Source organism: Alligator mississippiensis, chromosome 5 (genome assembly GCF_030867095.1).
Source record: "Alligator mississippiensis isolate rAllMis1 chromosome 5, rAllMis1, whole genome shotgun sequence".
NCBI classification, from domain to species: domain Eukaryota; kingdom Metazoa; phylum Chordata; order Crocodylia; family Alligatoridae; genus Alligator; species Alligator mississippiensis.
Window position 1 is genome coordinate 12,417,393 of NC_081828.1, and position 21,473 is coordinate 12,438,865.

The window sequence follows — 21,473 nt, forward strand, 5'->3', positions numbered from 1 at the left end:
AAATGCAGGCCTGTGTTATGCTGTAGATGAAGGGCATCCCGACAATAAAACGACCTTCCTGCCAGGAACATGCCCTTTTTCATGTTGGGTAGTGGGGTAGGAGCCAAGCACAACTTGTTCCTAAAAATTAATTAAATTGAATTTATTGGTTGGGCTGCATTGTTATTTTATTGCAGGATTTTCTCTTACAGAGGCCTAGAGAGTATTTCAGCGTTCCACTCACTTTACATGTTCTTCCAGGAGCTAAAAGCCTGTGCACGTACCAACAGAGGATAGGGCCTTCTGGAGCAGCACGTGCTACCCAGCAACAAGTAACTGAAAAATGATAGGAGAGGGCCCAATAAGAGATAGCAGAGAATTATTACTAGTGTTATTTATAGAATTGTTTTCTGCCAAGCTACAGGTGCATTAAATTATCTCGCATTTACTCTACAACCTAATTGCAAATTTTTCTCTTATTTTTTGATGGTGAGGGGAACATGTCACATATGACACTGTCTTCACTCACCCCCCTCAAGGGATAAGATTATTTAGAGGGCAGAATTCCACATTACTGGAATAGTAGTGTTATTAAAATCAATATTCTTTGATGAATATTAGGTCTGGACCATAATAAAGTCAGCTATAAAGCAGAGAAAAAAAATTACATGCAATATTTCTAATAGTAACCCAAATACAGACCTTCATCTGTAATGAATTATGGAGCAGTTCCTCTAAATCATCTGAATGGACTCAACTATGACAGTGCCAATTTTAAAAAAAATTGCTGGTTTTGAGCTACAAATTGATTTTTTATTGTGATAAATTAAAATCCGATATTTACCAACAAGATCCTAACTAAACATGCAGAAGCCTCCTCTTTTTTTTCCTTTTTTTTGTGAATATTTTGTCTCTCTCACAAGAGATCAGATCTGCTGTTCAGTGACTGCAATAACAACATGAGCTGATGATTAAAAACTAAGGATGGACATTTTGGAGAAGTAAACCTTCTGAAACAATGAGAAACGAACCAAGAGACCAGGCAAATAAATAGGGAGGCCCATCTTTTTACAGGGGAGGAGCTGGGGCAGATGGATGAGAAAAAAAAAAACAAACTGAGCAAAAAGAACCCCTTTTGGCAAAGGTTTGTGGTTTGATTCGGATTTGGATTCGGCCTGAATCAGGGACAGTGATACGATTCATTGGTTTGGATCATTGTCCCTGATTCGATTCGGTCGAAGCCGAATCTGAAGATTTGATGCCAATTCGGAGAATCGGTGATTCGGACATAGACACAGCTTTAAATGTTTTTTCTACAGACCTCGAGGTAGCAGGTGCAGCTCATGAACACTGCGATGCTGAGACACATGGAGCATTCCACGGGGGGGGGGGGGGGGGGGGGGCCTCTACGTGCTTGGCGGAGAACCCAGAAGTGGATTGGAAGTACTTCCTGTCTACTTCCGGGTCCACCGGGGAACATTCAGGGGGGCACTCTTGTGCCCCCCTGGCTCAGCGATCAGCCGTGGGGGGAACCCAGGAGGCACCAGTCACTGAGCCGGGGGAGTGCAGGGGGGCCCCCCAGCATGCTCTCCGGTGGACCCAGAAGTGGACCGGAAGTGCTTCTGTTCCACTTCCAGGTCTCCTGCTGAGTGTGCTGGGGAGCCCTGCGCGCTTCTGTGCGATGTTTCATGTGCCGCAGCATCACAGCATTCATGAGCCGCCTGCTACCTAGAGGTATAAAGAAAAAAACATTTAAAGCTGTGTCTATGTCCGAATCGCCAAATCTTTCCGAATCTCTCCTAATCGAATTGGAGGGTTCTGATTCAATTTGGAGAGAATAAAGGGTCCTTTGATTTGATTCAGATTCGGAGATTTGGCCACCAAATTGGGCTGAATCTCCACCGAATTGAATCAGGGACTGAAGCTTCGCACAGCCCTACCTGGCAGCCATGCTGACTGACTCCTCTGCCACATGGAAGGGGAAAGCCCATGAATCTGTGCCCTGCCTGTACAGCTGGGCGGGGGGGGGAGGGGGGGGGGACATGTGCCACCAACAAAGCTCACATGGTAGGGGGGCTGTATGTTGCTGGCATAACCCACCCAGTCCAGGGTGGGCCAGAGGCTGTGTGCCCCCAGTGCAGCCCACACACTGTACCCCCAGTGGTTGAACAGTCCTGCCTTACACTATAAAACTCTCTTTTCAGTTGCTTATAACATTACCAAATTCCATCCTTCAGACGGAAATTTTCTATGCGGAGTCTTTACCTCAGGCTTTTTTTTTCCTTTTTTTTTTTTTTATTTCAGCCAATATGGTTCAGCTGTTTTCAAGAAAGAGGCTTGGGAACAAATATGTTGTTTTTCCCATGTTAAAATATTCTGCTGACATTTGCTTTGAAAAGCAGTAGCATCCTCATGCTTTGAAGCAGGGATTTCAAATTTAGCAAGCAACTGCCCTTTATGTCAAGGATGTCGCCTACAACATCCCCATGAAAACCTACCCAAAACGGATCATGTTAAAAGCCTTTGAGAAAAAATAACAGCTTGCATATGTTCATTAGAAACATCTTTCATTTTAGCAGTTAAATTCTTTTAAAAGATTATACAAACACTGAAAATACTCCAGCCCGGGAGTATGGTATATATATATATTCTCTGTAAGTACAGCTCTGTGTTCCTTGAGTTGGGGCTGACCACTGACCTGAGAACAGAGCACCTGCTTCTCCTGTGACCCCAATGACATCTTCTGTAGGGTGTGGAGCAGGGGGTCACTTGATCTGAATAAAAAGGGGGTAAGTGCCCTAGTGGGAGTAGACTGGAACAAGGATCCTGTAAAGAAGGGGCAGTGCCTGGGTCTGAAGAGACAAGGAAAGAACTGGTATTAGGAATTGAGATTGCCGGAGAACCCAGAAGTGGACCGGAAGTACTTCTGGTCTACTTCCAGGTCCACCAGGGAGCATTCAGGGAGGCCCTCTTGTGCCCCCCCCTTAGCGATCAGCCATGGGGGAATCCCAGGTACCCCCCTCCCGACCCAGGAGGCACCAGTTACTGAGCTGGGGGACTAGGAACCAGTGAGATTAAGGAAAGAAGAGAGGGTAGTGAAGACAGTAGGGTCGTGCAAAACAGCACTGTATCATTTCGATTTCAATTTCACTGTTTGCTTAAAGGAACATAGCGAATAAGGCAGCATACCGCTGGAGGAGTAAAGCAGCAACAGCGTAAAGCAAGGAAATTAAGCCTGGGAGAATTAGGTTTTATCCCTGCTGTGCCCCACAGATCTATGCAACGCTGGGTAAGGGAATTAAATCAAACATTCCTCAAGAGATTACCAATTCTGTATTCTTCATACTCTGGGTACCCAACTTGAAGCTCTAGGATCTCATTTCTAGAAGTGCTAAGCTACAAATGGAATGATGTGTTTGAACATATAAACCATGTCCCCATGAGTGGGAACATGTGTTTTTCCAGGAACAGGTAGTAGCAGCGCACCTTGTGCCACTGCTACTTGTGCCTGGGAAATGCCTGTGCCATGCATGCTCTGGCACGCTCTGAGTGGGGTAGGGTAGGGTAGGCTGGGGCTAGCAACTGTGCTGGCCCCACATTCCTTACCTGAGGTCATGGGGGCCTCAGGGAGCTGCAGCCACGGTGCTCCTGCAGCACGGAGCCTGGCTGGTAGCTAGAGCATGACTCCAGCCAGCCAGGCCCCAGTTTTGGGCGGTGTGCGTTGCCACCACGTGCACCACCCCGCTTTTTTTTTTTTTGGTGTGGCTTTTTTTTTACCCCAGGATCTCCCAGGGTCAAGAAAACACCCTGCAGTCTGTGGCACCACATACCACACATGCACACTCATCTGGATGTGGCCATACAGTGCTTTATAATGCTATATAACATCGCTCAATAAATGATCATTGTATATTCTGTGCAGGGAATGAGGCAAAATTTCTACAAGAATAATAGTATATGATCAACTAATTAAAGAGTGCATTATGCCTATGCACAAAAAGGCTGGAGCAAAGTTCTACAAGCAGTCTCAACTTGGGCATTTCCTACCTGCTGAGTGCTGAACTCTGCAACCTCAATAGTGCTCTTTAAACATGGCTTCTTCCTGTGTACACAGTGTGCATGTTGCTTTTATGTGCATACGAATGGCTTTTTTATTGCAAACTATTTATGTTATATACTAGCAAGCTCAATTACATTGATTATCTGATCACATAAATTAAGTAGTAAAGATAATTTCATCTATCATCAGCATGGTTTTATTTCTGGCATCACATTAAATAGTTAATCTTTAAAAAGATTAAAATCAAAAGCCTTTTAGAATTCAAGACAGAGCTTAAACTGCTATAAAGATCTTCTTAATTAGGATTAAAATCAGTTTGCCAGTATTCTGTGTATTATATCTGGGTAGTGTTGTATTTTGCCTAGGTAAAAAAAATAAAAATAAAATCATCAACTGTGATGATGCTGAGGCAGAAATAGCGCAAGACTAGGATATCACCCGTGACTTACTGTACTAGATGCTGATGGAAGAGCCTTTAATCTTTAGCTTTTGAAATCCAATCAGACAACCCCAAACTTTTAAATATCTTTTAATTATACACTCCCATTCCTAATATACAATACAAACTACTGCTAGCAGGAAAATGTCACAAAAACTCTGTTTTTTATGGCTATTGCAAACTTGAAAAACATTTTGATTAGTACACCTCACTATAGTAAATAAGAATATTACACAAGAAGGTTATTGTGATTTTGACCATCTGAGGTTATGGATCTTAGAAAAACTTTTAGGAAAAAAGCCAAGACATCCTCAGGCAAATCCCATTCTAGACTCCACAGTTACAGAGACTCTCACCTATGGGAGATTTTGCAGGGTTGCGCAGGCTTGTATCCTCAACAGGAAAGAGATAACAGCTTGGTGCAGAGATGATGCATGGCAGCATGCTTGGAGCAAGTATTGTTGGGGCCAGGGTAGATTAGGAAACCAACACCTGCAAATATCTTTTCATGCTTCTACCAATGCTTTTACCATTATATGCATCGCAGAGCTTACTCCAACAACTTGGCTGGAGAAGACTCCATGAGAGACTCCATGGCCTCAACCTGCTATTCTAAACTAGGCAACGGCCCTGGGTTTTATCCCTCTGTGATTACCACACAATCCAGAGCACATCATTTGCTATTAGCTCCTTAATACTTCCAACATTATCCGTATTCTTACTTTTAAATGATTTTGTTTGATTGGATATTTTTTAAACAATGAGCGTATCTACACATTTAATTAGTGCAGCACAATAAACTTTGGCACAGTTTGCACCACAGTTAACATCTTCTGGGTGTAGTGTCTACATGTGTGCCCAGGACTACAGCAGTTCGAGCCAGGGCTAGCAGCAGGCTTGGGGGGTCAGCCCTGGGCATCAAGCAGTGGAGGGGCTGGCTGAGGCACAAAAGTGCCCAAAGAGCGGAGCTGTGTGGCTAGATGGCAGGCAGGGGCCTGGCCCCCTGCTGCCTGGGCCTAATTTACTCCCAGGTTAGCATTTACATGTGCATCTAGCCACAGTTATTTTCACCGCTGTAACAAAGTACTGACCCAAGAGTATTATCATACGGCTGAGTTAATTAGGTCACTGTAGCCTAATACCATCGCACATACAGACTGTGATACTACCTACAGCAAATTACTCTACTGTGCAGTTAAGCGCACGTGTAGATGCATCCAATGATTCCCAACTCACTGACAAGGGTTAATATTTCACTTCATATTGGAACATTTTTTTAAGAGGTGCCTTATACTTGCTCATCTTTCCTGTAAGACACTCAACCACTGCTTTGTAAAACTAGGAAATCTTGTTATAGAAAAATATCAATTAGTATCAAACAATGAGGATAATGAAATACTTCTTCTATCTGTACCAGAACAACCAGAGCTATTTTCCTCAAGCAAATGGATAGCTCTAGTTTCCATTATATTTTAGCAATTCCAAAGTAGGTTAAATTTGAACTGTAAACAACTAATTATTGATTCGCTTTAAAATGCATTAAGTTATAGAAAGTTCCTCTTCCCTTCCTCACAATGTATCATAGATTTCATAGACATTAGGGCTGGAAGGGACCTCGGAAGATCATCGAGTCCAACCCCCCACCCAAAGAGCAGGAAGTCAGCTGGGGTCAGAGGATCCCAGCAAGATAAGCATCCAATTTACTCTTGAAGGTGTTCAATGTAGGTGCTTGAACCACCTCCAATGGCAGGCTGTTTCAGACCTTGGGGGCTCGGACAGTAAAGAAATTCTTCCTTATGTCCAGCCTGAGACGGTCTTGCAGTAGTTTGTAACCGTTTGACCTCATCATCCCTTGGGGCGCTCTGGTGAACAAACGTTCCTCCAGATACTGATGGTCACCCCTGATAAACTTGTAGGTGGCCATCAGATCACCCCTGAGCCTGCGCGTTTCCAGGCTAAAGAGCCCCAGGGCTCTCAGCCTGTCGTTGTAAGGTTTGTTTTCCTGACCTCTGATCATGCGCGTGGCTCTTCTCTGGAATCTCTCAAGCTTCTCCACATCCTTTTTGAATTGTGGAGCCCAAAACTGGACGCAGTACTCCAGCTGCGGCCTCACCAAGGCCGAGTACAAGGGGAGAATGACGTCCCAGGATTTGCTTGAGAAGCATCTATGGATGCAAGCCAGCGTTTTGGTCATTTTACTAGCTGCAGCATCGCATTGCAGGCTCATGTTCATCTTGTGGTCAATGATGACCCCCAAGTCTCTTTCTTCCGTAGCGCTAGCCAGCGTAGCACTGCTGAGCCTATAAGGATGTTGCAGGTTTTTCCTCCCAAGGTGGAGAACCTTGCATTTTTCAGTGTTAAACACCACCAGGTTCTCGTCTGCCCATTTGCTGAGCTTGTCCAGGTCAGCCTGGATTACCCCCCTGGATCAACATGATCTTAAACTAAAATAACTCATCCCTCCATTGTAACAAACTATGGATGAAATCCTGCGAACATAAGTAACATTATCCTGCCCATAAATAACATTGCTCATGTAAGCAGACTCACTGAGGTATTCCAGAACAGGCTCTATAAGAAACTACAGTGTAATATGCACCCGAGTTAACTAACTGCTTGCTTTGATATATGGTAATGCTTTATCAAGTTTGTCAGATGCTTTATATATTCCCATGTTAGTCTGATATTACTGTCCAACTAGGAAAAGCATTTAAGGAAACATCCATCAAGAGACTCAATTTTGTTCCATCACATGATTACTTTACTTACTCCTGTCTTTTCATCAAAGATTTTGATTCCTCCAAAGGAGACGGTTAGAAAGATTTTCTGTTTATGTTCTCCTTTTGAACGAGCGGCAGCAACAATTCCCTGTAGAGACAAAAATTGTTGTGTTGGTTTCATCATTTTTTTAGTTTTGCTTTCTGGTAAGTATACCATGAAATGGGCTTTGGTAGCAAAGCTGAACACAGACTCTTTGTTATTCTGTGAAGGCACAATTTAAAGCCTGATCCAGGGACATTGCCACTCTTTTTTACTCATTTTCCTCATGCTCCTCAGCCCATGTCAACTGAACTCTCTGTAGAAAGCCCTACCCAGTTCTCTGAGCTGGTTAATACTCCCTACAATTTGTTATTATTTGAGCTAATAATGGTAACCCATGATTTCTAGCAAGCATTTTCCCTCTTCAAGTTTTTTTTTTCTGCTTATTTTTTTAAAAACAAAAGGAAAAAGACCCCAAACCTCCCCCCTACTGCTCTCCTTTATGAAGTAGAACAATCTTGAACGAGCAAACCGAGCATTCATTGCTGAAAATCTCCCTTGCCAATGTGCTGACTGAAAAAAATGGGATGGTTGCTTTCATAAGCTTACCCTATAACTGGGGTCTGCCACATAGAGGGTGCATTTGCTGCCCGTGTATTCTGCATACTACTGCCATTGAGAAATGACCAGGGTCCACGTAGCAATTTCTCCTTAAAGTTCTACTTCTAACACTCACCAGTGCTACCAGACTGAGGGGGAGAGGAGACCGAGGGGGGATGGCCAGACTGAGGGGGGACAGGAATCCAGGAGAGCCAGCTGTACTTCAAAGGAGCCTTACTGGGAGTGCAGGAACAAACCATCCCAGTGCTCAGGAAGACTAACAAGTATAGCAGAAGACCAGCTTGGCTTAGCAGCAAACTCTTCAGTAAACTAAATCACAAAAGGGAAGCATATAAGAAGTGGAAACTTGGACAATTAACTAGGGAAGAATATAAGAGCGTTGCTCGGGCATGCAGGGATGAAGTCAGGAAGGCCAAAGCGCAATTGGAGTTGCAGCGAGCAAGGGATGTGAAGGGTAACAAGAAGGGTTTCGACAAGTATGTTGGTAGCAAGAGGAGAATTGGGGAAAGTGTGGGTCCTTTACTGAATGGGGGAAGCAACCTTGTGACACAGGATACAGAAAAGGCTGAAGTGCTCAATGCCTTCTTTTGCCTCAGTCTTCACAGGTGAGGTCAGCTGCCAGACTACTGCACCGGGCAGCACAGTTTGAGGAGGAGGTGAGCAGCCAACAGGGGTGAAAGAACAGGTTAGGGCCTACTTAGAAAAGCTGGATGTGTACAAGTCCTTGGGGTAGGATGGGACGCACCAAAGGGTGCTGAAGGAGTTGGATGATATGACTGCACAGCCATTGGTCATCAACTTTGAAAACTCATGATGATCAGGAGAGGTCCCAGATGATTGGAAAAGGGCAAACATAGTGCCTGTATTTAAGAAAGGGATGAAGGAGGATCCAGGGAATTACAGACCAGTGAGCCTCACCTCAGTCCTTGGAAAAATCATGGAGCAGATCCTCAAGAAATCCATTTCTAAACACTTGGAGGGGAACAAGGTGATTAGGAACAGTCACAGCATGGATTCACCAAGGGCAAGTCATGGCTGACCAACCTGATTGCCTTCTATGATGAGGTGACTGGCTCTGTGGATGTAGGGAGACTGGTGGATGTGGTATACTTTGATTTCAGAAGGCTTTTGATACAATCTCCCATAAGATTCTCACAGGCAAGCTAAGGAAGTGTGGGCTGGATGAATGGACTGTAAGGGGGACAGAAAACTGGCTAAAGCATTGGGCTCAGAGTGTAATAATCAATGGCTTGATGTCTAGTTGACAGCTAGTATCAAGTGGAGTACTCCACATGTCGATCCTGGGGCCAGTTTTATTCAATGTCTTCATCAACAACCTGGAAGATGGCATAGAGTGCACTCTCAGCACGTCTTCAAATGACACCAAGCTGGGCAGAATAGTAGCAGACAATTGGAGGGCAGGGCTAGGATTCAGAGTGACTTAGACAAATTGGAGGATTGGGCCAAAAGGATCTCTTGAGCTTCAACAAGGACAAGGGCAAAGTCCTGCACTTAGGACAGAAAAATCCCATGCACCAGGACAGGCTGGGGGCTGACTGGCTGGGCAGCAGCTCTGCAGAAAAGGACCCGGGGGTTACAGTGGACAATAAGCTGAATATGAGCCAGCAGTGTGCCCTTGTTGCCAAGAAGGCTAACAACATACTGGGCTGCATTGGTGTAGGAGTGTTGCCAGTAGGTCAAGGGAAGTGATTATTCCCCTCTATTCAGCACTGGTGAGGCTACATCTGGAGTACTGTGTTCAGTTTTGGGCCCCCTGCTACAAAAAGGAGGTAGGCAAATTGGAGAGAGTCCAGCAGAGGGCAACAAAAATGGTGAGGGGGCTGGGGCACACGACTTAGGAGGAAAGACTGAGGGAACTGGACTTATTTAGTCTAGAGAAGAGATGACTGAGAGGGGATTTAATAGCAGCCTTCAACTACCTGAAGAGAGGTTCAAAAGAGGATGGAGCTAGACTGTCCTCAGTGGTGGCAGATGACAGAACAAGGAGCAATGGTCTCAAGTTGCAGCAAGGGAAGTTTAGGTTAGATATTAGGAAGAATTTTCTTACTAGGAGAGTAGTAAAACACTGCAACAGTTTACCCAGAGAGGTGGTGGAAGCTCCATCCTAGGAAGTTTTCAAATCCCAGCTAGACACAGCTTTGGCTGGGATGATGTAGTTGGTAATGGTCCTGCTTTGAGCAGAGGGTTGGACTAGATGACCTCCTGAGGTCCCTTGCAATACTAACTTCCTATGATTCCATGATTCAGACTAATTTAGTGTCATGAAAAGAAGCCAGGACTCCACCACTCTTACCCCTGGAGAATGCCCTCAACACTAGGCATGCTTTCTCTTGCTTGCTCACCCACTGATATCATGAATCTTGCATTCCTTGCTGCACAGTAGCACAGCTCCATTAGAAGGCGTGAAGCGTGTCCACAGTCTAAATGTAACCTTGATCCTGGCGGAACAGGATAGTCATATGGGAGGTGATAGATGAGGGTCTATAAACCCAGCTTCCCACTTCCTGAGCAAGTCTTCAAACTACTAGATCAGTGATTTTCAAACTTTTTAAAGGAGTGTAACTCTTCTGGTAGGTATCCCTTCTGAAGCATACCCCCTTCCAGACTGGGAGGGAGGGAAGGGGACAGCCAGCTGGATGCAAAGTCGGCGGTGCATGGCAGCGCGAGGAAGCAGCAGCGCAGAGTGGTGAATGGCAATAGCAGGGGGCAGGAAAGCAGCATGCAGCAGTGGTGCTGAGTGGTGAATGGCAGCAGAGGGGGGTGGGGAGCTCACACATGGCTGCCAGCACCATTCACCACTCTGTGCAGCTGCTACATCCCTGCACCACCATGCATACCCTCTGGGGCTGTCCCAAGTACCCCCAGTTGACAACCTCTGTACTAGATTATTGTATACAGATTATATACAGGATAAGCAATCTTTTTCCCCCACCTAGTGCAAGTATTTTCTATGACACCCAAAGCATATTTAGCAGATTGGACCCTTCAGAAGACTTCAGTATTGGTGTGCCTGCTTTGTGAACCCCAAATAGACGTTGGCAGAGATAGGTGCCAAGATGTCCTGCTCAGCCAAGACAGCAGACGTTCTGGACATGTGCAATAGCAGGATGCAAGGTACTTACAGACTCTTATAGTTGGCAGGGTTCTTGTGGATCACTCAGGCACCTAACTTCTACCCAACGTGCTCTTTAATGATTCTTTTTGAGATCTGGTACTGTTTGCTGCTTCAAAATGCTTTGCAAACATTAACTAATTGATAATAGTCACACCAGTAAGTATTTGTACCCCATTTAACATATAGGAAAGTGGGACACAGAAAGTTTAAGTGACTTATCCAATGCCATACAGCAAATTAATGCCAGAACCAGTCTTAACATTCAGGAGTTGCTAATTCCCAACTTCCCCACAGATCATAAGAACAAGCTGCCTCTAATGGAACTTGACCAAAATGTGGAAGGTAACATTTCAACAGAAGGACATGAATATTAAAATGAAGAGGAATTATTTCCTCGCAGAAAATGGTAAAAGCTCATAGCACTAGCTCCAAAGACAAGTATATGAATTTGTGAGGCCACCTGTTCTTGATAGCTCTAGTCATCTCACAACGTTATTTAGGCAAGTCTCTCCATTATGCTAACAGGCATCAAGCATCATGGAGATATGGAAATGGTACTCCTATGAGAGAGGGAGAAAAAGGGCAGCCTAGCTTCATAACCTCGATACGTCTCCCAAATCGTTCATCGGCAGATGGAACCAAGGAATGAATGGAAAACGGACCATAGACAGATGAATAAGATTAGAATTTTGTGGCAGATGCTGTTTTGAGAAATTAAGGACCCTCCTTTTAAAATGGATTAATTCCTTCCCATTACAAAATGCTCATACGTTTCTTTTAAATTATTCATAAGGAAAAAATAAATAAATTGCTGAACCATGAGAGGTGTGATGTACATCACTGTTCATTCATGCTGCTTTACATCACCAACTATCCCTTTTCCCTGGTCCACATGCTGTCTGCCTCATCTATAAAGCCTTACAAGGTGGGGCCTGAGTCTATATTGATTGCTTTCAAACCTAGCACATAGTGTGCACTATTTCTTGGGGTTTTTGTCTATGAAAACCAAAAATGTGCCACCCAACAAATCATAGTTTCATAGTTGGTAGGGTTGGAAGGGACCTGAGTAGATCATCAAGTCCGACCCCCTGCCATGGGCAGGAAAGAATGCTGGGGTCAAACGACCCCAACTAGGCGATTATCCAGCCTCCTTCTGAAGACCCCCAGAGTAGGAGTGAGCACCACTTCCCTGGAAGTTGGTTCCAGATCCTAGCTGCCCTGTGAAGTAGTGCCTCCTGATGTCTAGTCTGAATCTACTCTCAGTCAAATTATGGCCATGATTCCTTGTTACTCCCGGTAGTGCTTGGGGGAACAGGAACTCTCCCATAGCCTGCTGGTCCCCCTTGGCCAGTTTGTAGATGGCCACCAGATCCTCTCTCAGCCTTCTCTTGTGGAGGCTGAACAGGTTCAGGTCCCATAGCCTCTGCTCGTAGGACATGCCTTGCTGCCCCCTGATCATGCGGGTGGCCCTCTCTGGACCCTCTCAATGCTGTCCACATCCCTCCTGAAGTGCGGCACCCAGAACTGGATGCAATGCTCCAACTGCAGCCTGACCAGTGTAGCATAGAGGGGGAGGATCACCTCTTTGGACCTGCTCATGATGCATCTGTGGATGCATGAGAAGGTGCGGTTAGCTTTCCTGACTGCATCCTCACATTGGTGGCCCACGTTCGTTTTGGAATCAATAATGACATCAAGATCCTTTTCTGCCTCTGCACTGACGGGAAGGGAGTTCCCCAACCTGTAGGTCTGCTGCTGGTTTTTCCTTCCCAGGTGCAGCACCTTGCACTTGTCAGTATTGAATCCCATCCTGTTCTCATCCGCCCACTCCTGTAACCTGTCCAGGTCTAGTTGCAGCCTGTCCCTCTCCTCCAGCATGCCCACTTCTCCCCACATCTTAGTGTCATCTACAAATTTGAACAAGGTGCTTTTCACCCCCTTGTCCAGTCACTGATGAAGATGTTGAACAGTGCAGGCTCAGGGACCAAGCCCTGGGGGCCCCCACTGCCCACATCCCTCCAGATCGAAAAAGACCCATCCAACACCACTCTGGGTGTGGCCCTCCAGCCAATTTGTGATCCATCTGACTGTGTAGGCATTGCTACCACAGTCGCCTAATTTCTTAATGAGAATGGGGCGAGAGACAGTGTCGAAGGCCTTCCTAAAGTCCAGAAAAACTACGTCCACCGCGACACCTGGTCTAAGGATTTTGTGACCTGGTCATAGAAGGCCATCAGGTTGGTCTGACAGGACCTGCCTCTAATGAACCCATGTTGATTGCACCCAAACATAACCTTCCCTGCTGGTCCCTTGCAGATGTGCTCCTGGATAATTTTCTCAAAGAGCTTCCCCAGGACCGAGGGAAGACTAACGGGCCTATAGTTTTCTTTTTCCTCCTTTTTTTGAAAATGGGAACCACGCTGGCCCTTTTCCAGTCCTCCGGCACCTCACCAGAGCACCACGAGTGCTCGTAAAGCCGTGCCAGGGGTCCCACAATGACCTCTGCTAATTCCTTCAGCACTCGGGGGGGTGGAGATCATCAGGACCTGCTGATTTGAACATGTCTAGTCCCACCAGAAGTTCCCTGACTAGGTCCTCACTGACTATAGGCCTGGCAGTGCCTCCCCTGGGTTCCAGTCCCTGCTCAAAAATATGGAGGCAAAGAAATTGTTAAAGAGGTTAGCTTTGTCGTCTGGTGTGTAAATTCCCAACTCCAGTTTTATGTCAGCATAACTCTAGTGATTTCAGTAGTTAATCTTGATGAACAACACCATTGTGTACAGTAGGGCTTTGTTTAGAAAGCCAACATTGAATATCATAACATTGAATAATTTTATTATTTGAAAATGGCTGGAGGAAAAAAAAATCCATATTATTGATTGGTTACAATCCATATTATTGAATAGTTATGTTTGGTAAGGTTTTGGGAAGAAGACTGAAAGAAAGAAGCTAAATAGAAGATCTTTGTTGGATTCAAAATTTCCGAGGGTGTTCTTTCTTGGAACTATATTAGATCTTCAACAGCCAAATGCTCCATAACTGAACAACACTTAACTTCCCAACAAAACAAATTTCCAGCTTTCCCTATACTTGCTCCCCATCTCTCCTGCTTAACACTCACCATAAACCCTCTCACTGTGCCCAAGGTGGAAAAAGAATCGCACTTATGGGTCCACTAATTTCCTCTTCTTGCTGCTCAGTGAGTGTGAGAAATGACTCAGAGAGATGCACACTAGCAACTTCCTTAAAAACCTAACTTCTATGCTCCTCATAAGTACCCCCCTGACCTTGACAGCTTCCAGTCCACTTCAGGTCTCCCCTTGTTGCTGCTTCATCCTCTCCATCCCCAAACCTTTGAGACTCTTCTACTATTTACCATGCCCTTCTCTCGCAGCACCCCCAAATCATGACTGTTCAACAACCCAGTTCTTTATTTTGCTACACAAGACCTTGTTCCTTCCTAGGTCTATTACCAGCACAAGGCACTGGTCACTCTAGTATTTGGCATGGACCGGCTGGGAACTCAGCAGAAATTAAAACCCAGAGTGTGTATACAGGTGCCAACTGGCACCAATCATGATGATGGTTTTGGGGAGGCATAAGACTAACTCATTTTACACATGCCATCAAGCAACCATTAAGCTGTCATTTTGAACCTGAACCTTAAATTTGCACCTTAAATTTGCACCCAAGCCAAACTGCATTGTCTCCTGCAAACTGAATTCTTCAAACCTGAATTCTCTTGGACTCTAAATAAAGAATATGAAACACTGAACTGCTATTTTTATACATTATATCTATTAGAGAGATTTATTGAAACCAAATCGTCTTACAAGTTTGCCGTCTGGAATTTCAAAGTAAACTAATTCACTTTATATCTTTAGCATATCCAGTTGCTAGGGACAAGAATTAAAGCTTCTAGAAAGGAAAGATCAGAGTTTAGAAGTCATGTCTAGTAAAAAAAAAAATATGACTAAATATTACTCTCACAATCATGCATCAGATCATTTTTTTCTCCAGCCATTTTCAAGTAACAAAATTATTCAATGTCATGATATTCAATGTTGGCTTTCTAAACAAAGTCCTGCTGTACACAATGGTGTTGTTCATCAAGATTAACTACTGAAATCACTGGAGTTATGCTGACATAAAACTGAAGTTGGGAATTTATACAGACTTGACCAAATTTTAGATATATATATATACCCTGAAAATTTCAGGGATAGCACAGAATTGAATTTGACGTCCCAGTGTCATGAAAAAAGGAGTAAAATTCAAATTGAAATTCTCTCTCTGATTCTGCCATATTAAATATTAAAAGTTACACTGCACCTTGAGTTTCATCATGGAATCTTGACATAACTTGTCTCCTCGTGCTGCAGAAACCTCATCTATCCCAATCAGTTTTGCTTTGTATCGGACACCGTCACCTTTAAACCTCTTTATTAAAGTGGCTTCGCTGCGATCCTGACCTGAAAAGACATAAGTGAACATTTGAAATTGGCATGGTTGTCAAGGAAAAATAAATTCATCTTCATGGGTAAGACAAAGGTTAGATTTATGCTCTGACCTCAGTACCTGAGTATGTGAACATTTGAATAAATTAGGAGAAATTTACTAGTCCAATAAAATCCTTTGGCCCCATTTTCCTCAAAAGAATACACAGTGGGATTGTTAGTGGAAGAAATCTTCTGCATTAAATTTGCAAGCCAATTAGGTTTACAGAAATAAGAGATGAACTTGAATCAAACCCCAAGGATCTGAATACTTCTGAACTGCGTGGGGCGTTTTAATCCCTATTCGCATGATAATTTTGCATCTTGAAACCAACACTAAGAATAATAGGATACTGCTTCTCTGTAGACCAGCTTGTCTACCAGTAAAATACTGTCAAGTCTGCATTTTATTACAACTATTTGACTTAGTGGAAAAGAAACATATTATATTGTCAGCTCATACAATTTTGCTGTTCCAAATTCATGGTAAATCCTGCTTTCTGGTGGTATTCTTTTTGTTTCTTGATACACAGCAACAACATAAATGCTAACAGAAAATCACTTAGAGTCATTCAGAGAGGCCAGAGAAGGAAGCAGTGAAATTCTTATTAAAAAGGAATTGCTTTTGACTGAGATAGTTGGGTGCAGAGAGGGCCACTTTGCTAGTCATGCTAATAGTCCTTGCTCCAAATAGCCTACAATTTAAATAAATAATCTAACATAGACACATACATTTGAAAACCATGCAGTTTTAGCTGCTTTTTTAAAAGTTGCTTTGGGGGCAGGGGTTTAGAAATGCCTTCTGCAGTAGCAAAAGAAAAAGTAATATTGGTTTTGTGCAACTGCCTTCTAACACACAAAAGTTCAGAAACTTTTTTTTTTGATAGGGACTTGACCAGTACACAGAGCAATCGGTTGTAGTATTAATGAATGTCTGCTGTCTCAACTAATGTTTATGCACATATCAAAGCAATTAGTTTTCTCCCTTCTTCATAAATACATGTGATTAAGTCCTTACAATAGTTTAATTGGGAAAAACATGAATGTATGAAATAAGGAACACTTGCAAACAAAATCTCTCATTTGGATTCTCCTTCAGCCACAGTAGTCGCAGGCATCACAGTCTACGTTACAAATTAACACCGCAAAATTTCTGTTAAAACATTAAAGCTATATTTAAACTGCAGGGATTAAAAATGTAAGCTGGCATCTTTAAATTTGTTTAAACATACAAAAATAATTCCCATTTATGAAAAGTATGAACTCCAAGCAATTTTTTGTGCACCAAGTATAAACCCCCTAAAATGTAAAGAGTCCCAACACGTGACTGTACCATAATTCAACAACTTGTCATCTGTCTTCCTCCATCAATTAGGCTTCTCCTCCATATTCCCAAAAGGGATTAAACAGAGAGCTAAATCTTGATGCTTCTGAATGATATTTTATTAGAAAATACTAATGGCACATGGATGAAGAGTCAGAAACTGTAAGTAATGTTAAAACTATGCCTTAAGGAAATGCCGAGGCAGATGTTAGTACTGACAGTTAAAAGCATCGAAAGAACGTTTGCTACACTAAGCTCTGAAGAACATCTGGATACACAACAATGCACAACCATATCAGTAGGCTTTCCTATAAGTATTTCACATGTGTAAATAGTATGTCTAGTTGATTTTATTTTGCAGTAAATACAATCCCAATCAAAAAGCATTCTTACCAAGTTTTCAACCTTACACTCTTGTTGTAGCAAAAGGCAGCATTAGCTAATATGAATATTTCCATCACTCTGGGTTCAGAAACATTCGAGAATGCTTTCTCTTTCTGCTTCATGATCACTAATTTGCACCCATTCAGATAGCTTCACATTTATATCCATTCCAGCCTCCGATCTGCTTTTCTGAACATAACCTAATTCACCACATTAATAGCTGCATTCAAATACAATTTATGGCTCTGTATGCTTACATATGACTCCCATGTCAATTATGTAAATTAAGCATTTATTAAGAAATGTATTAAGCAGAATAAGACGCTGTTGGATTGATGATGGGTGGTGGTCAGCTAGCGGAGCATGACACAGTCATTCTAAGCTGTGGCAGAAAAAGACAATGACCAGAGACTACAAATTCATGAGTAAAAATCTTAGACAACATCCTCAGAAGCAGGAGAGAAAGCAAATGTAGATCCAAGCTAAATAACAAAGTCATCTATACAGTTATAGCACAATTATAACACTATATGACCCTATCAGTTACATTTGTGCCCATAAATGCAATAACTAAAGGCAAGGTAGTTCTTGTTTTACCACTACTGGAATATCATAACCAAGTGCCAAACCATGATTGATTTTATAGCATAAATGGGGATTTAGTTTTAAGGTGTGATCATCTACAATATGTCTCTTCGGCCCTTGTGCAGTAAGACAGACCACATGCTCATTCAACATGCTACCATTAAAAGAGAAGTTTCTAATGCATCAGTCTAGGCTGGGGACCAACTGGCTAAGCAGCAGCTCTGCAGAAAAGGACCTGGGAGTTACAGTGGATAATAAGCTAAATATGAGCCAGCAGTGTGCCTTTGTTGCCAAGAAGACTAATGGCATCCTGGGCTGCCTTGGTGTAGGTGTGTTGCCAGTAGGTCAAGGGAAGTGATTATTCCCCTCTATTAAACACTGGTGAAGCCACATCTGAAGTACTGTGTCCAGTTTTGGGGCCCCCACTACAGAAAGGATGTGGACAAACTAGAGAGTCCAGTGGAGGGCAATGAAAATGGTTAGGGGTTGGGGCACATGATTTACGAGAGGCTGAGGAACTGGGCTTATTTAGTCTGGAGAAGAGAAGGCTGACGGAGGATTTAGTAGCAGCCTTCAACTCCCTGCAAAGGGGTTGCAAAGAGGACGGAGCTGGACTGTTCTCAGTGGTGGCAGATGACAGAACAAGGAGCAATGGGCTCAAGTTGCAGCAAGGGAAGTTTAGGTTAGATATTAGGGAAAACTTTCTCACTAGAAAGGTAGAGAGGTTGTGGAATTTCCATCCTTGGAGGTTTTTAAGACCAGGGTAGACAATGCTTTGGCTGGGATGATCTAGTTGGGGCTGGTCCTGCTTTGAGCAGGGAGGTGGACTACATGACCTCCTGAGGTCCTTTCCAACCCTAATTTTCTATGATTCTAATGATAGTTTTTAATCAGTAACCTATATGTATCAGAAACTGCAGAAATATGATATACCTGAATTACATGGCTGACATTTTCTTTTAAGTTGGTAAGAGGCTCAGCAATAACACTAAATTAAAAACCAGACAAACTAACCCCAAGTGTTTTTGCAGCTGCTAGAAGCCAATGTGTAATTATTGCTGTTTTTAATTCTGTGTAACAAATGGATCCAGCCTTCCTCCCCTCCTCCATTTCCACCCTCTTTCTCTAGCTCCCCTTCAGCTCCCCACTCATATTTCTTTGTGCTTATTCTTCTTCTAACTTCCTCAATACACTTTCCTTTCTACTTGCCCCTCTATTTTGTCTCAAAGACTGTTCTGTAGAATGAGATGCATCCAGTATCCTAGGCTTCTGTCAATCTTTTTGTTCAGTTTTAAAGTTGACAAACAACATTTCTTTCCATAACCGCCCATCTACTGAGATGTTAGTGTAGGATTCTGCCTTTCTCCTGCTAAAACCAACACCACAAATGCCTGACGGCACTGGAGGGTGCTTAGCTAAGCCAGACTTCAAACCTCCAGTGAACTGGGTCGTGAACAGGTGCAGAGGGCTTTCAAACTCATACCTTGGTGCAGGTCTCAGCAAGTTCTGGGTTCTCAAGACAGGCTGTCAATTGGCCTCCAAATCCAAGAACACACTTTTATAAATTGAAGACTGATATCTCTTAATAGCTTTCTCTGAAATCCCACTGGAAACAGCAGTTTGTAAGTAGATGAATATTAATGATGTATGAAACCCAACTCAGTAATGCCAAGACCCTAAAGCCAGGTACAGACATTACACTTTTACCAGTATAACTGTTTGGAAACCAGTCTATCCAGGTAACAGAACAGAAGTTCGGCTCACACAGACTGGTTGAAAAATGGTGGAAGTCAGTCTAAGATTCACCCTCCCACCAAAGGGCAAATGCGTGTACAGTTTGCTACCGATCTAAACTACGTCGCTTATAGAAAACCGTGCAACTAAGATCAATTCCATCTTGGGCTTTTTGAATGTCTGTACCTAGCCCTAGAGTGGATTTGACTATGAACAACACTGTAATGGATTGTCCTGCCCTATTCTGAGGCCAAAGGAAAAAAGAAATAATTCCAAAACACACTTGATTATAAAAATGCAGTCACTTTTCATTATCAAGGTGTCTTTGGTTACGAACAGATACTCATTTCCACCAATGGAACTGGTAGACATTTTTCCAGGAGAGGAACTATACAGGCATTTAGCCTGCAGCCGCCCCCTCTCTCCTGCTTTCCACACCTTCAAGACTGGGGCTTGAGGAAGAGCTGGGAGCAGTGGTTGCTGTCTGGACCGGTCAAGCAAGGGAAGGGAGCTGTGACACAAAGCCTGCAGACTGGGGATCCCAGTCTGAGAAGCAGATAGGGAGCAGTGAGCAGCTGCTCCTTTGCTCCGCTCCTAGTCTCAGAGAGCAGCATGGAGGGAGCAGCAGGGCAACCCCTCTGCCAGCTTTTCAATCCAGGGACTCCAAAGTGAGAAACAGGCAGGGAGCCTACAGTGCTACTCCATCTGCTTGATTTCCCATGCCCCGGAAATGAGGCAAGGGAGCAGTGAGACAAAGCCTCCTGCCTGCTTTTCACACTGGCGACTCTGGAGTGAGAAGCAGGCCGGGAGCACCAGGTGACTGCTCCTCCCGTCTCCTCCCAGTCTACAGGTGGGCTAGGAGTAGCTGCCTCCCAGGCCTTCTCCAGGCTGGGCTTACCCTGGTCTCTGGCAGAGATGGGAGTCTTTCCCTGCAGCTTCACTTCATTCCAGGAGTTCAGCCAGGGGAAAGTGTTCAGATGTTCAACTCTTGGGAGAAACTCTCCCAGAAGTGATTTTTCTCTCATGATAGTCAGGTTTATTTTTCTCTTCAGACTAGCTATTTTTTGCCCCGGAAGAAAAAGCTGGAACATCTGTACCCTCATGGCTTCTACCAGCAGAGCACCAATTCTCTCAGTGGAAACTGAACTTCTGCACATGGCCTTTATTAGTGTTAGGAAAGAAACATATCACTTGCAGCATATTGGAAATTCTTCATGGCCTTTTCAAACTTAAATGCACTCTTAACTATGAGGTCTCTGGCTCACCTTTAAGTCATACATGTTTCAGATAGAGCCAGTGTTTCTCCATGACGAGGAATGGCATCACACAAGTGGCTCGGAACAGAACCCAAGTCCTGACTCGGATCTGCGATGTGACTAATAGAAAAGCTTCCCATAATTTGTTATACAACCCAAGGGGAAACTAAGTTATTGCAGACAATCCAAATGGAAACATATTAACATGAGAACAGGAGGGTGAGATGCCTTCAGGATTCCAAACAAGCAAGGGTCGGTTTTAATTTCCTTTAGGACTTTGCCAGCATTACTGGGGCACAGTGGGGTTGCAATCAGGATAGTGGAACAGCTGCCATTTAACCTACATTTCAATTCAAACACTGACCAGGACCTCCCTAAGTCTGATTATAGCCAACGGTGAGAGATTTTAGCTCATGCACATATTTCAGACTATTCAACTCCATTCTAAACTCGTAATATCAGAGGTCATTCAAGATTTATCTTCCAGGCTCTTAATATTAGTCATAACTCTATGTTTCACTGGGCTTAATCTCAGATGTGGGCAAGAAGGTTATACACGGTGTCTGAGCTTGGATTCCTGGTCTAACAAAATGAATAAGCTTGTATTAATATAGTAACAATAATATTAAACCCCATTCATTCACCAAGGGACTTTGTAGATGAGTATATTTTATAAACAGTAAAAGAAATTTAATAAGC

General features: G+C 43.5%; 1 protein-coding gene across 28 annotated transcripts in view; it reads right to left on the minus strand.

The window, feature by feature from the left end:
* The window catches only part of DAB1 (DAB adaptor protein 1), an 830,004-nt gene that overhangs the window by 96,924 nt on the left and 711,607 nt on the right, over window positions 1-21,473 (minus strand). For all 28 annotated transcript variants that reach the window (XM_059727867.1, XM_019479247.2, XM_019479246.2 and 25 more), the window contains 2 exons: window positions 15,328-15,467; window positions 7,248-7,346 (listed from right to left, as the gene is read on the minus strand). In XM_059727867.1, the coding sequence (XP_059583850.1) occupies window positions 7,248-7,346; window positions 15,328-15,467 (239 nt within the window). The remainder of the gene's footprint in view (window positions 1-7,247; window positions 7,347-15,327; window positions 15,468-21,473) is intronic.